Source organism: Scyliorhinus canicula, chromosome 8, assembly GCF_902713615.1.
Source record: "Scyliorhinus canicula chromosome 8, sScyCan1.1, whole genome shotgun sequence".
Taxonomy (NCBI): Eukaryota; Metazoa; Chordata; class Chondrichthyes; order Carcharhiniformes; family Scyliorhinidae; genus Scyliorhinus; species Scyliorhinus canicula.
This window is the reverse complement of record NC_052153.1, coordinates 84,891,786-84,907,859: the sequence shown is the minus strand read 5'-3', so window position 1 is coordinate 84,907,859 and position 16,074 is coordinate 84,891,786. Positions and strand designations below refer to the sequence as shown.

Sequence of the window (16,074 nt, the reverse complement as noted above, 5' to 3'; positions counted from 1 at the left end):
GCACTGTTGCTTCACAGCGCCTGCGTCCCAGGTTCGATTCCCGGCTTGGGTCACTGTCTGCGGAGTCTGCACATTCTCTCCCTGTCTGCGTGGGTTTCCTCCGGGTGATCCCGTTTCCTCCCACAAGTCCCGAAATGACGTGCTGTTAGGTGAATTGGATATTCTGAATTGTCCCTCAGTGTACCTGAACAGGCGCCGGAATGTGGCGACTAGGGGTTTTTCACAGTAACTTCATTGCAGTGTTAATGTAAGCCTACATGTGACAATAAAGACTATTAAATTATATTGCAGATATCTCCAGATCTTGGGTGCATGTCATAACAGCTCATTTTACTTCAAAGTATTTGCACAATTTATTCACAATCAGTACAGTTGCATATTTACAGATAGAAACAGTTTAATGCCTTCCAACTTCTCTCAATCGCTTGCAAAGTTTAATGTGAATGTAGCAAGCGATTCAGTATATGGGGAAATGGGTGAAGCCAGAAACAAACTTGTTACCTGCTGCAGAAAGTTTGGGATCTGTTGCCTCATTTGGTCTTGCAGCTGAGGGTTTCCTGCAAACAATGGATTGTTCAGCATGATCTGCAACATACGAGAAAGATCTGCCTTAGTTCATTCATTTGAAAAAAATGTGTTTCCTGATATTCCTGTTACAAATTCCACTTGACAGAAGTCTTAATAAACATGCTATGGGGAAGTTCAAATTTCAACATCAACCTAGAAAGAATCAATTTAACTTTGATGACATTCGTAATAAATACTTTCATTACATTTTCATTTCTATAACTTAAACTATATTTCCTGTTTTTCAAGTTTGGATGTGTTATTTTCCTCTTTAAATGAAGTTACGTATCATATGCCACAGAGACACTGAACAATTTAATGAGAAAATGTTACAAAGCATCTGCTTCCTCCCAACTAGTACCACGTATTTAATGCTCTCTAAACCCCTTCCACTTATGTAGCTCTTTTATCACAGAAAAAAGTTTCAGGGCACTTCTCAGATGTATTCAGAAAATAACAGATGCCAAGCTAAAGGAGATATAAGAAGACATTGGTAAAGACTTAGTCAAAGTGATTGGTTTAAGGGCATTCTTAAGTGTCCCCATTGGGTCCAACGTCAGATTGGCCACACTAAATTGCCCCTTAATTGGATATAATGAATTGGGTACACAAAATTTATTTAAAAAAAACTACTCTTATTCATATAGCACCTTTAATGTAGTACAACTTCGCAAGGCACATCACTGGCTATTTGAAATTCAAAATTTAACACCAAGTCACATAAGGAAACATTAGGGATGATGAAAAGCTTCATTTCAGAGGTAGGTTTTAAGGAGCACCTGAAAGGATGAAAGAGAGGAAGAGAAACAGATTTAGGGTGAGAATTCCAGAACCTTGGACCAGCCAGATAGCTGAAGACATGGTTGCCAATGGAGGAATAATTACAATCAGGGATGTTCAAAAATGTCAGAATTGGGGGAGCATGTGTATTTGAGGGTTGCATGGCTGGAGATTAGAGGTAGGATTTGAAAATAAGAATGAGAATTTTAAAACCGAGGCATTGCTTAACCAGGCGACAGGGAGTGGGGGGGAAGTGATTGATGAACAGGATTTGGCAACTGTTAGGATACAGGCAGAATTTAGGATGACTTTAAGTTCACAAACAGTAGGATGCTCGTGGTCAGCCAGAATGTGTTGGAATTGTCAAGTCGAGAGGTAACATTAACCAGGGATTCAGCAGATAGGTTATTCCAGGGATGGGCCAATGTTACAGAGGTGGAAATAGATGGCCTTGTTGATGGCATGGACTATGTGGCTGTAAGGTCACTGAGGTGACATATCATAACCAAGGTTGCAAAGAGTTTTGGTTCAGTGTCACATAATTGTCAAGGGGATGAATGCCCCATGGAGGCTACACGTTTGTGGCAGGGACCAAAGACAATGCTTTCAGTTTCCTGATATTTAGCTGGAGGAAATTTTTGCTCAATCTGTACTGGGTGTTGGACAATCATTCTGAAAATTTAAAAACAACATAGAAGAGGTTGAGGGGCCTGATGGTGGGAAAGAGCTGGGCACAGTGAAAACTGGCACTGCACTTTCAGATGATGTCGCCGAGAGGCAACATGGAGATGATAAATACGAGGGCACCAAGAATCATAGAACTTACAATGCAGAAGGCCATTCAGCCCTTCGAGTCAACACAGGCCCTTGGAAAGAGCACCCTACATAAGCCCACGCCTTCACCCTAGCCCTGTAACCCAGTAACACCACCTAATCTTTTGGACACTAGGGGGCAATTTAGCAGGGCCAATCCACCTAACCTGCTCATCTTTGGACTGTGGGAGGAATCCGGAGGAAACCCACGCAGATACAGGGAGAAAAGTGCAAACTCCACACAGTCACCCGAGGTCGGAATCGAATCCGGGTTCCTGGAGCTGTGAGGCAGCAGTGCTAACCACTGTGCCACCATGCCGATCTTTGAGACGTATCCAAATAATCAAATGGTAGCAGAAAGATCTAATGAAAGTAATCTCTGGTTGGGACGACAATGGAATGGAAAGGGACTTCCAGTGATGCTTATGCGCTGACAAGTCGCACATCAGGTTGCTCTCCTCCCATGAATCTAAAAAATAGGATTTGCGCCTGGAAAATCCTGCTGACACAAAAAAAAACATCCCCACACCACAAGAAGAAAAATGCCAAATAGCAGTCATTCCGGAGGACGTGTGGAAACCAAAAGCTAAAAAAAACCTGGACAAACAAATGACGGAGCCAGCCGACACATGAGGTGGTGAAATCAGGCCTCGCCAGAAGGTGGAGGATGTTTCTCTCAAGAGAATCGAGAGAGCATAGGGAAGAGATGAAGTCGGACATTAAAGCTGCGGTGAAGGGAAACCCCGGAGTGCAGGGGTGTGTCCACCAAGTTGATCCCACAGGAGCAGGGGGACTAAAACCCCCCATCAGTATAGTCACCTGGAACCTCAGGGGACTTAACGGCCCAGTGAACAGATCCAGAGTCTTCTTCATCCACCTGAAAAGTATGAAAGCCTACAGTCTTCCTCCAAGGAGACATACCGGAGGCAGAAAGATTGACTGCAGTTAAGGAAGAGCTGTGTGGGACAGACCTATCATTACTGCTACAGGACAATGGCCATACTGTTAAATTAGAGGACGGCATTCACAGCAACAAGGATGGTTACGGGACCACGGGGACTGTACGTCATGGTCAGATGCATCCTGGACAAGGCACTGGTAGCCTTCGTGAATGTGTACGCTCCCAACTGGGACGACACAAATTTATCAAGAAGATCATGGCAGAAATCCCCGACAGAGACACACAGACAGGTTTTGGGGGCAGACTTTAACTGTGTACAGGACCCACGATGAACAGGCCGAACCCCAAATCGGGAAAGGCCTCCAACATGGCAAAATAACTCAGCCTATTTATGGAGCAGATGAGGGTGGTGGACACATGGCGGTTCACCCACCCAGGGGAGGAGTTCTCCTTTTCCCAAATACACAATGTATATTCGCGGATCGACTTCTTCGTAGTGGGGAAATCGGTGCTTCCAAGGCTAGTAAGAGTGGAATGTTCCACAATTGTAATCTCCAACCACACTCCACATTATATGGATGCGAATTTGGAGTTGGGCAGTGCCCAACTCTCCCCCTTGGATGTTGGATACGGCCCTCCTGGCCAATAAGACTTTCTGCGAGAAAATATCTCAGGCCACAGACAATTATGTTACTAATAACCAGAACGGGGAGGTTTCACCCTCCACGTTCTGGGAAGCACAGAAGGCTGCAATAAAATGGTGAAATTATTGCTTCCAAAGCACAAAGAGACAGGGAAGAGGGTGGCTAGGCAACGGCTAGTCAATTCCATTCTGGAAGTAGACTGGCGATACTCTGAGGCCCCGACCATAGAGTTCCTGGTAGAGAGGAGAAAGTTACAGATGGACCTTGATCTGCTCTCCACAAGGAAAACAGTGCATCAACTCCCCTGAGCACAGGGGACCCTGTACGAACAGGGAGACAAGGACAGTCGCCTGCTGGCTTACCAGCTGAGAAAGCAGGTAGTCACGAGGGAAATAGGCCAGATTAGGGTCAAACACATCTTAGTAGAGGAGCCAGATAAGGTCAACGAGGGTTTCGTGACCTTCCACCGGGGGCTGTACACCTCCGAGCCGCCAGCAGGAGACTTGTGGATGAAGCAGTTGTTCGATGGACTGGACATGCCAGTCGTGGGGGAGGAAACACCGGTAGAACTGGGAGAAATCATAAGAGTATCAGCTCCATGCAGGCGGGGAAGGTGCTGGGAATGGACGGTTTCCTGGCAGACTTCTACAAAATATTTGCGACGGCAATGGCCCCGCATGTGCGGGAGATGTTCACAGATTCACTGGCGAAGGCATCCTGCCACCTACGCTAGCACAAGCCTCAATCTCACCGATACCGAAAAAAGACAAAGACTGAACAGAATGCAGTTCCTACAGAATCATCTCGCTGCTAAACACAGATGTGAAAATACTGGCAAAGATCCGAGCCAAAAGGCTGGAGGACTGCATACCAGAGGTGGTAGCTGAAGACCAGACCGACTTTGTCAAGGGGAGACAGCTAATATCGAACATCAGGTGCCTGTTGAACGTGATCATGACCCCGTCCGGGGAGAGAACACCGTAGGTTTTTTAAAAATTCAGAATGTCCAATTGACCTAACAAGCACGTCTTTCGGGACTTTTGGGAGGAATCCGGAGCACCCAGAGGAAACCCACGCAGACACATGGAGAATGCGCAGACTCCACACAGACAGTCACCCAGCCAGGAATCTAACCTGGGACCCTGGCGCTGTGAAGTCACAGTGCTAACCATTGTGCTACCGTGCTGCCCAGGAATACCTTAGGTGATTGTCTTCCTGGATGCAGAAAGGCCTTTGACAGTCGAATGGACGTACCTCAGAGGTACTGGAGCGGTTCGGGCTTGGAACAGGGTTCACCACCTGGATGAAACTCGCGTACAACACTCCCTTAGCGAACATACGAACAAATACCACGAGCTACAAGTACTTCCAGGTGCACAGAGGCACAAGTCAGGGATGCCCATCATCCCTGCTGCCGTTTGCCTTGGCTATTGAACCACTGGCAATCGAACTTTGGGAGCAAAGAACTGGATCATCTACACTGACAACAGACTGACAAGGCCCGAGGAACTGGCAGAAAAATTCCAGCTGACAGGGGATGGGGGGGGACTAAGATACCTGGAGATCAACAACGTGGATGTACCCATGACCACCACGACAATCACTGCAATAGGGAAAGGGAACTGTGGCAACATATATGGCCAACTGCTAAGGGGGGGGGGGGGGGGGGGGGGGGGGGGGGGGGGGGGGGGGGCGGCAACACCTAACTGGACGAGGCGAGGGAAAAGTGAGAGGAGGACTAGGGGTTTGAAATAGTTGGGAGACTCTAGAGCAAAGCACTGCACAGGGTCAACTCCACCTGTACAAGGCTAAGCCTAATGCAGCTAAAAGTGGTATACTTAACCAGAACCCGAATGAGTAGGTTCTTCCTGGTGTTGAGGGCAAATGCGAACGGTGCCAAGGAGGCCCAGCGAACCATCCCCACATGCTCTCGTTTTGCCCCAGACCTGCTGAGTTTTGGACAGCCTTCTGTGAGGCAATGTCCAAGGTGATGGGGTGAGGGTGGAGCCTTTCCAAACAGTGGCAGTCTTTGGGCCATCAGAACAGCCAGATCTATTCACGGAGAGAAGGGCTGACTCCCTTGCCTGCCTAATCGCCCGCTGGAGAATCCTGCTCAGCTGGTGGTCAGCAGTACCAGACTGCTGACTGGCTGTCTGACCTAGCGGAATTTCTCCAGATGGAGAAAATTAAATTTGCCATCCGAGGGTCAGAGGAGGGCTTCAACAAAACATGGGAGCCATTCATTTGGTTGTTCCAAGGCCTGTTCGTAGCCAATAGCTAAGAAGTCAAAGAATAGGAGAGGGCAGTAACGACACAGCAAGCAAGGAAGGGAATAGGGGAAGAGGGGCGCAAGGAGACATGGAACCCAACCATGCACCCAAAACAAACGTGGGATGCAGTATCACACCGACATAGGGTAGAGAAGGCGGCAAGATAAATGACCGGGGGGGGGGGTGGGGGGGGGGGGGGAGAGAGTGAGAGTGTGTGAGAGTGAGAGAGAGTGAGAGAGAGAGAGAGAGAGAGAGAGAGAGAGAGGAGAGAGAGAGAGAGAGAGAGGAGGAAGGAGACAGCACAAACAGCCAGAATCAAAAAACTACTAGGGAACGACAAACAGGAAATCGGAACCACCACTGTTAATAATGCAAGAAGAACGATGATGTATGCATGTAAATTATGGAAACCGACCGATGTGCACCTATTTTTCTTTATCCTCAGCTCCTAATCTTTGTTCACGCTTATCCTTGTTTCGCATACCACAAAAAACTCAATTAAAATATATTTTAAAAGAATGGAACGAAATGTGTGCAGGCCCACCCAGTTGGATGATAGTGGAGAGGTTTTCGAGGATGTGGTCAACTTGTCAAAGGATATAGACAGTGGAATTCTGCTTGAATCCCCCCCAACCAGATTTCTGCCCCTGACAGATCAAAATAAGAACATAAGAACCAGGAGCAGGAGTAGGCCATCTGGCCCCTCGAGCCTGCTCCGCCATTCAATTAGATCATGGCTGATCTTTTGTGGACTCAGCTCCACTTTCCGGCCCGAACGCCATAACCCTTAATCCCTTTATTCTTCAAAAAACTATCTATCTTTACCTTAAAAACATGTAATGAAGGAGTCTCAACTGCTTCACTGGGCAAGGAATTCCATAGATTCACAACCCTTTGGGTGAAGAAGTTCCTCCTAAACTCAATCCTAAATCTACTTCCCCTTATTTTGAGGCTATGTCCCCTAGTTCTGCTGTCACCCGCCAGTGGAAACAACCTGCCCGCATCTATCCTATCTATTCCCTTCATAATTTCAAATGTTTCTATAAGATCCCCCCTCATCCTTCTAAATTCCAACGAGTACAGTCCCAGTCTACTCAACCTCTCCTCATAATCCAACCCCTTCAGCTCTGGGATTAACCTAGTGAATCTCCTCTGCACACCCTCCAGCGCCAGTACGTCCTTTCTCAAGTAAGGAGACCAAAACTGAACACAATACTCCAGGTGGCCGCACTAACACCGTATACAATTGCAACATAACCTCCCTAGTCTAAACTCCATCCCTCTAGCAATGAAGGACAAAATTCCATTTGCCTTCTTAATCACCTGTTGCACTTGTAAACCAACCTTCTGTGACTCATGCACTAGCACACCCAAGTCTCTCTGAACAGCGGCATGCTTTAATATTTTATCGTTTAAATAATAATCCGTTTGCTGTTATTCCTACCAAAATGGATAACCTCACATTTGTCAACATTGTATTCCATCTGCCAGACCCGAGCCCATTCACTTAACCTATCCAAATCCCTCTGCAGACTTCCAGTATCCTCTGCACTTTTCGCTTTACCACTCATCTTAGTGTCATCTGCAAACTTGGACACATTGCCCTTGGTCCCCAACTCCAAATCATCTATGTAAATTGTGAACAATCTATGTAAATTGTGAAAAATGGCTCGTGTCAAACTCACAAATGACATTCTGTGTGTCTGTGACAAAGGTAAACAATCCCTCCTGGTCCTTCTCACCTTTATAGCCTTTGTGGCATTAATCACACCATCATCCGCCACACCTCATCCTCCTCATCCAGCTGGATGGGATTGCACTCACATCCATTCTTATCTAATCATAGTCAGAGAACCATTTGTAATGGCTTCCCTTTCCACTCCAGCAGTTACCAAGGATATATCCTTGGTTCCACCCTATTTCTCATCTACAGGTTGACTCTCGGTAACACATCCTGAAAATAGCACCAGTTGCCACATGTACACCAATCACACCCAGTTCTATCACAGCACCACGTCTCTCAACCCCATCATTGTCTCTAAATTGTCAGACTGGCTTTTCAACCTCCAGTACTAGATGAACTGAAAATTTCCTCCAACCAAATATTGGGAGAACTGAAACTATTGTTTTCAGTCCTCACCACAGACTCACTAGACACCGAAAGACAACCCCTCCTACTGATAGTGGAGGCTGAACTAGCCAGTTTACAACTTGGTGTCATAATTCACCCCAAACTACATCTCTTAGTCACCACCAAGACAAACTTTTCCCACCTATATAACGTGGCCACCTCTGCCCTTGCCTCAGCTTATTTGCTTTCAAACACGCAATCATGCTTTTGCTAGCTCTTGACTGCTGTAAAGCACTCTTTGCTGGCCGGCACATACTACCTTCCCTAAACCTTAGGTCATATGCTACCCATGTCATAAGAAATTCTACTCACTCAATCACCCCTGCTCACACTGGCTCCGTTAAGCAATGTCTCCATTTTTAAATTCTCAAATTTCTCCATGGCTTCTCCCCTCCCAATCTCCAATTTCCTACAGCCCCACAACCAACCAAGGTAATTGCACTCCACTAATTCCAGCCTCTTAAACATCTTCAATTTTAATTAGAAATGCAGAAAATAGTAGACCACTAAGCCTTTCGAGCCTGCTCCATTCAACATGATCAAGGCTGATCTTCCATCTCAACACCATGCTCTCCCCATGCCACCTTTCAGTCTCGAAATCCATTTCCTTCTTAAATATATTAATTGATTTTGCCTCTACTGCCTTCTACATAGAACATAGAACAGTACAGCACAGAACAGGCCCTTCGGCCCTCGATGTTGTGCCGAGCAATGATCACCCTACTTAAACCCACGTAATCCGTATACCCGTAACCCAACAATCCCCCCATTAACCTTACACTACGGGCGATTTAGCATGGCCAATCCACCTAACCCGCACATCTTTGGACTGTGGGAGGAAACCGGAGCACCCGGAGGAAACCCACGCACACACGGGGAGGACGTGCAGACTCCACACAGACAGTGACCCAGCCGGGAATCGAACCTGGGACCCTGGAGCTGTGAAGCATTGATGCTAACCACCATGCTACCGTGAGGCCCCGAAGTGGTCTGGGTTTTCTACCCTGTGGTAGAAATTTCACAGGTTCACCATACTCTGAGAAATGAAGTCTCTCTTCATCTCAGTTCTAAATGGCCTACCTGGTATCCTAAGACTGTGACCCCTGGGTCTGGACAAACTCCAGCCAGAAGAAACAACATTATTGCATCCAGTCTCTCCAGCTTAGTCAGAATTTGATATATTTCAATGAGATTCCCTCTCATTCTTCCAAATTCTAGTGAATACAGGCCCCCTCAACCCAGTCTCCTCATACGACAATCTTGTCATCCCAGGAATCAGTTGTCTTGTGAACTTTCGCTGCACTCCCTTTATGGCGAGTATATAATTTCTTGAAGACAAAAACTAATACTCCAGATTTGTGACTTCCTGTGAATTGGGCAGTCGCACAAAAGGTGGCTCTCAACCAAGAGCATTGTCCAAGGTTTTTTAACCCCAACAAACCACCCCATTGACTGCACAGCCAAGCAGGATGGGAAAGAATCAGCTGCCATGCTGAAAAGCCAATAAATTAAAGGGGAGGGAAACCACATCCTCCGAGCAAGGAACCACACATGGAGGCACAGAGCTGGTGAGGGTCGACCCCAGAGCTCTGAGCGCAGACCATGGGGCGGATGGGCAAATTGAGGTGCTTCATCACCTTCTAGTTCCAGAGTAATAGGAAAATGATGAAAAAAGACCTGCTGGCAACTGTCGGGGTTGCAGTGGAGGCCACAGCGGCCATCATAAGGGAAGTAATGGACATTATGGAGCGGAGGCTACAGGTCCAGTTAATGAAGACATCACGAACCATGGAAACCATTTCTGGTTACAAACTCAACCTGGAAAAGAGCAAAATTTTCCCTGTGAACCCCCTGAGGGGGAGGAGCAAAGCTGGAAGTGACCCAAATCAAGTTCAGGTACCTGTGGATACAAGAGGCCCACACCTGGACGAGGCTCCACTAATGGAACCTCTTCAACCACACCCGCATATCCTGGTCCTGCCCCAGGGAATTCTGGAAGGCCTTTTACGAGGCCATGCCCAGGATTGTGGGGTCGAGGTGGAGCCCAACTATGGCGGTATTTGGACTGTCAGAGCATCCGGAGCTCTGCACAAGGAAGGGGGCAGACTACCTGGGCTTTACCCCACTGGTTGCCAGGCGGAGACTTCTGCAAAGTCGGCAATGCCACACTAGGCCCGAGTGGCTCTCAGGCCTGGCCGAGTTCCTGAAACTATTGGTAAAATTCGCAATAGGGGTCCAAAGAGAGATTCCATGACATGTGGAAGAAGTTCACAAACTCCTTCGCAGACCTGTTTGCAATCGGGAGTACTGCTGGAATGAAAGGGAGCTTGTGCATAGCAGAGGAGAAATGGGGAGGAAGGCCATTCGCAGGACGATACACAGATCCCTTCCACACATGTCAAACTGGGAAGGTGGACCATCGTAATGCGGTGGCAACTTATAATACTTGTGTTGGTGTTGTTACTGTTAAAAATATTTTCAAAACAAAAAATACTCTAAGTTTGCTGCTATCATGCTCCCTGTGTCTTGCAATGAAGGCCAGCACACCATTTGCCTTCCTAATTGCTTGCTGCACCTGCATGCTTGTTTTCAGTGACTGGTGTACAAGGACGCTCAGATCCCTTTACACATCAACATTTTCCAATCTACCACGGTTTAAATAATGCTTCAATAATAATTGTTCCACCACTGGTGACCACGCCTTCAAGTGCCTGATCCCCAAGTTCCGGAATACCCTCCTTAAAACCTACCTCAATGACCAATCGTTTGATTACTTTCCCTAATATTTGCATACATAGCTCAGTGGCCTATTTAACTTTAAAACATCCCTGTGAAACGTCTTGGAACATGTTATTGAAGGTATTATATAAATACACTTTATTGCTGAATTAGCTGTGGCTCGGTTGATAACCTTTTTGTCTCTTGGAGCACAAAAACAAGGCTGCCATGTCAGTGCAGTATTGATCGAGGTGCCATTTGTTTGGATGAGGCCATGTCTGCCCTCCAAGGCAAATGTACAAAAAAAATCCCACGGCACTATTATGAAGCTGGAATAGTTTTATCCCCCAGTGTCCTGCCCATATTTATCTCTGAATCAACATCACAAAAACAAATTGTCTAGTCATGATCACTTATTGGTTGCTGCATTTCCTACATTACAAGAGTGACTGTACTTCAAAGAACATTTATTTCATTGGCTAGAAAGTGCTGAGAGATGTCTGGTGACAGCACAAAAGCAAGTTTATTTTTTACAAGTCTGTATCCCTTGGCCTTGAGGGAGATGAGGGTCCTAACCAGGATTACAGACAGAGAGAGAGGAAGAGCAGGAGCCATGGTTTCCATCAGGTGAAGAACGTCAAAGCTTGAAGTTAGCCTGTGATGAAACAGATTGGTAGCTGCAGAAATGGTAGCTGTGAATGGAGGGCCAAAGGCTACATGGTTGAGATTTTGAAAACACTTGTTAAAGGAGAATTTCTTTTCCCAAAAGCAAGTAGAATTGAAAGGGAGATTGAGGGTGCAAGTGGAGAGCAATATTGCAAAGATGGCCTTATCGGTGATTGACACAATGGGAGGAGGAGGCCAAGGAGATGTACAGGTCAAGGAGGTTGCTATACATAGCAGGTGGAGAGTTTATTGGGACAGAGATTACAGGAGGTTAGAGGGAAGTGGATTCAGAAGAGAGAGCGCATGAGGAATTGAGATTGAGATCACCAATAGGTCATTCAACGCAGAAATCAAGGAAGGGAAGCAGTGAGGATATTTTGGAGAATATTTTTAGATAATTGTTTAGTGGTAGAAGATGAGGATTTTAATTGAGAGACAAAGAGGTGAAACAATGCAAAATGGTTAAAAGGAGGAGAAAATGCCAAAGGAATACTGAGACAGATCAAGCTATGATTCAATAATAAAAGCTGCACTACCAGTACAACAGTTTGGGCAGGAAAAGTAATGGAATGTACAGTCAAGTGGAGAGGCTTCATTTAGGGGAAAAAGTATCACCCCTCAGCTAGTTACTGTCAACGCCATGGTGTTGATGCAATCCCACAATTAACCCTTGGATGGGAAATGCTATTCGGCCCACCAAATAGTTTTGGGTTGTATGCTTGGAAGCATACATATGTCTCCAAATAGGACTAGCACCTACTCTGCAACTGTGGTACCTACACCTTCAGTATTAAACAGCAAAGACCTATAGATTCTTAGCTCAATGGCAAGTTAAACATACACAAACGTGTTTACCATTCAAACAAAGCTTAGAGGTAGTAATGGGGTACTACACCCTGTCCCCTTCCCAGGACAATGTAGATAGGGGATATTACAAAAAGGGGATTCTGCACTTGGCAGATATCCAGTGACTACTGCAGAAATATGCGCACTCATCAACATCAGATCAGAACAGGATCAAGTTCAGCCGTGGAGAGCACAATCAAATAACCTGTGGACAATTATAGGCTAATGCATGAACAATAGACATTTGGTCAATTGACAATGTGGGGAAAAAGGTGGAGAGAAAAAGGAGTAAGGAGTAAGTTAGGTGTCGATTGTGCTTCAAAAACATTTTAAAAAGCGATTATGAAGTCAATATAAAGCTGAACATGTAAAAACCACAACAGCTTAAATAATTTAATTTTATAAGTGGGCATCACTGGCTAAGCCAACATTTGTTGCACATCACCAGTTGCCTTTGAAAAGATGGTGGTGAGTGGCCTACTTGAACCACTGCAGTCCATATCATACAGGTACACCCACGGTGCTGTTAGGAAGGATATTGCAGGATTTTGACCCAGCGATAGGGAAGGAACGATGATATAGTTCCAAGTCAGGATGCTGTGCGGAGGGAAACTTCCAGGTGATGGTGTTCCTATGTATCTGCTGTCCTTCTAGGTGGTAGAAGTCGTGGGTTTGGAAGGTGCTGTCAAAGCAGCCGTTGTAAGTTTCTGCAGGGCATCTTGTAGATGGTACACACTGTTGTCACTGTACGTCGGTGGTGGATGGAGTGAATGTTCACGGTAGAGGTGGCAAGCAAATGGGCTGGAATTGTCCTGGATGGTTACAAGCGTTTGGAGTGTTGTTGCAGCTGTACTCATCCAGGCAAGTGAAGAGTATTCCTTCACATTCCAGACTAGTGCCTTGTATATGGTGGACAGGGCTTGTGAAGCCAGGACGCGAGTTATTCACTGCAGAAATCCTAGTCTCTGACCTGCTCTTGTAGCCACAGTATTTATATAGTTGGCCCAGTTGGTTTCTGGTCAATGGTAACCCCCAGGATGTCAATAGTGGGGGATTAAGCATGGGTAATGCCATTGAATATCATGGGGTGATAGTTAAATGCACTCTGGTTGGAGGTCGTCATTGCCTGGCACTCGTGTGGTATGAATGCACTCGTCACTTATCAGCCCAAGCCTGAATGTTGTCCAGGTCTTGCTGTGAATGGACACAGATTGCTTCGAGTCGCGAATGGTGCTGAACATTGCGAAGCGAACATGCCCACTTCTGATCTTATGATGGAAGGAAAGAAGGAAATAATAAACATCGATGTACCACAACTTTGCAATACAATTCAAATCAAAGCTCATGTTCATTACTCTGGACCTTTGAACACTAAAATTTTAATAAGTGACCAATTAGTTACCAGCATTAAAAAAACTTAACCTCAAATTCAAATGCAGCATAGCCTGAAACGTCAGTTAGTAACATTCTTACCGTTGGGTTAGAAAATTGTTTAAAATGCCACACTGGAACATTACAATTTAGGCTGAGACTACACTGCAATAGTGAACAAGTGCTGCACTGTCACTGGTGTGGTTATTTGGATCAAGTATTGAGGTGTTTGAGTGTTAAAAAAATCTAGTTATATTGCTAGTTAGAATTCAGAACTCTCCAATTTTCATGGCCCAGACACTTCCCTAAACCAATATCACCAAAAAAATTAACATCTCAAATAATCTCAATGCTGCTTATATATATTGCTGGAACGAAATGGCTGTCAAGTTTATATTAAAAGTGTGAAACAGGTATTTCAACATGATAAATACAAGCATTATTTGGTACTGTTAATTTATAGAAAATACATGGAGATATCTGGGTCTGTACCTGTGCTGCAAGGTCAGGGTTCTGACTCAAAGATTGCATTATACTTCTCATGTAAGGAGCTGAGAGCATGTTTTGCATTAGCTGTGGGTTTTCTGTGATCTGCTGCAATAGGCTCTGCATACCTGGTGTGTTGAACATACCAGATCCTGCTGTGGAATAAATCATTTAATAAGATTAGGATTTCACAAATGTATACTGATCAACCCTCCTACACTCATATCTAGATCATTTATATATTTATTTTTTTTAAAAAATAATTTTTATTCAAATTTTCACAAAAAAGAAAACAATAACAGAAAATTCTAAGAACAAAAAAAAACAGACCCCCCCCCTCAGTAAATACAAAAGAGAAACAATAAATTAACACCCGTCATTGGCAAAAAACAGATATTCAACCCAAAACAAAAACAAAGAGACACACCTCTCCCCCCCCCCCCCCCCCCCCCCCCCCTTTCCCGGGTTGCTGCTGCTGACCTTTTGTTTTTACCGTTCTGCCAGGAGATCTAGGAATGGTTGCCATCTCCTGAAAAACCCCTGCACTGACCCCCTTAGGGCAAATTTCACCCTCCCCAATTTAATAAAGCCCGCCATATCATTGACCCAGGCCTCCACGCTTGGGGGCCTCGCATCCTTCCACTGAAGAAGAATCCTCCGCCGGGCTACTAGGGACGCAAAGGCCAGAACACCGGCTTCTTTCGCCGCCTGCACTCCGGCTCCACTGCAACCCCAAATATTGAGAGTCCCCAGCCTGGATTGACCCTGGATCCTACCCCCCTCGATACCGTCCTTGCTACACCCTTCCAAAATTCCCCCAGCGCTGGGCATGCCAAGAACATGTGGACATGGTTTGCTAGGCTTCCCGAGCACCTAATACACCTGTCCTCGGTCCCAAAAAACCAGCTTATCCTTGTCCCGGTCATATGAGCCCTATGCAGTACCTTAAACTGTGTGAGGCTGAGCCTCGCACACGAAGAGGAGGAGTTCATCCTTTCTAGGGCATCCACCCACGTCCCCTCCTCAATCTCCTCACCCAGCTCCTCCTCCCATTTATCTTTCAGCTCCTCCACCGAGGCCTCGTCTACCTCCTGCATCACCTGGTACACTTCCGAGATCCTCCCCCCTCCAACCCATACCCCCGAGAGCACCATGTCCTGGACCCCACGCGGCGGCAGCAGGGGAAACCCCGCCACCTGCCGCCTGACAAACGCCCTTACCTGCATGTACCTAAAGGTGTTCCCCGGGGGGAGCCTGAACTTCCCTTCCAGCTCACCCAGGCTCGCAAACTTCCCGTCTATGAACAGGTCCCCCAGCCTCCTGCCCTGTGCCAACTCAGGAACCCGCCATCAATTCTCCCCGGAACAAACCGGTGGTTCCCCCATATCGGGGACCCCATCGAGGCCCCCACCTCCCCCCTGTGCCGCCTCCATTGCCCCCAAATCTTGAGGGTAGCTGCCACCACCGGGCTCGAGGTATACCTTGTCGGAGGGAGCGGCAGTGGCGCCGTTGCCATCGCTTCCAGGCTCGTACCCACACAGGATGCCATCTCCAGCCTCTTCCATGCTGCCCCCATCCCCGTCCATTACCCACTTACGCACCATCGCTGCGTTGGCAGTCCAATAATACCCAGAGGTTGGGCAACGCCACCCCCCCCCCCCCCCCCCCCCCCCCCCATCCCTGCCCCGCTCCAAGAACACCCGTCTCACCCTTGGAGTCCCGTGTGCCCACACAAACCCCGTAATGCTCCTGTTAACCCGCCTGACAAAGGCCTTCGGGATAAGGATGGGGAGGCACTGTAACAGGAACAGAAACCTCAGGAGCACCGTCATCTTGACTGACTGCACCCTACCCGCCAAAGACAGCGGCAGCATGTCCCGC

The 16,074-nt window shown here is 46.7% G+C and overlaps 1 protein-coding gene across 2 annotated transcripts in view; it reads right to left on the bottom strand.

Annotated features, from left to right (window-relative positions):
• The window catches only part of ubqln4 (ubiquilin 4), a 63,642-nt gene that overhangs the window by 8,224 nt on the left and 39,344 nt on the right, over nucleotides 1–16,074 (bottom strand). For both annotated transcript variants that reach the window (XM_038804879.1, XM_038804880.1), the window contains 2 exons: nucleotides 14,200–14,348; nucleotides 502–585 (listed from right to left, as the gene is read on the bottom strand). In XM_038804879.1, the coding sequence (XP_038660807.1) occupies nucleotides 502–585; nucleotides 14,200–14,348 (233 nt within the window). The remainder of the gene's footprint in view (nucleotides 1–501; nucleotides 586–14,199; nucleotides 14,349–16,074) is intronic.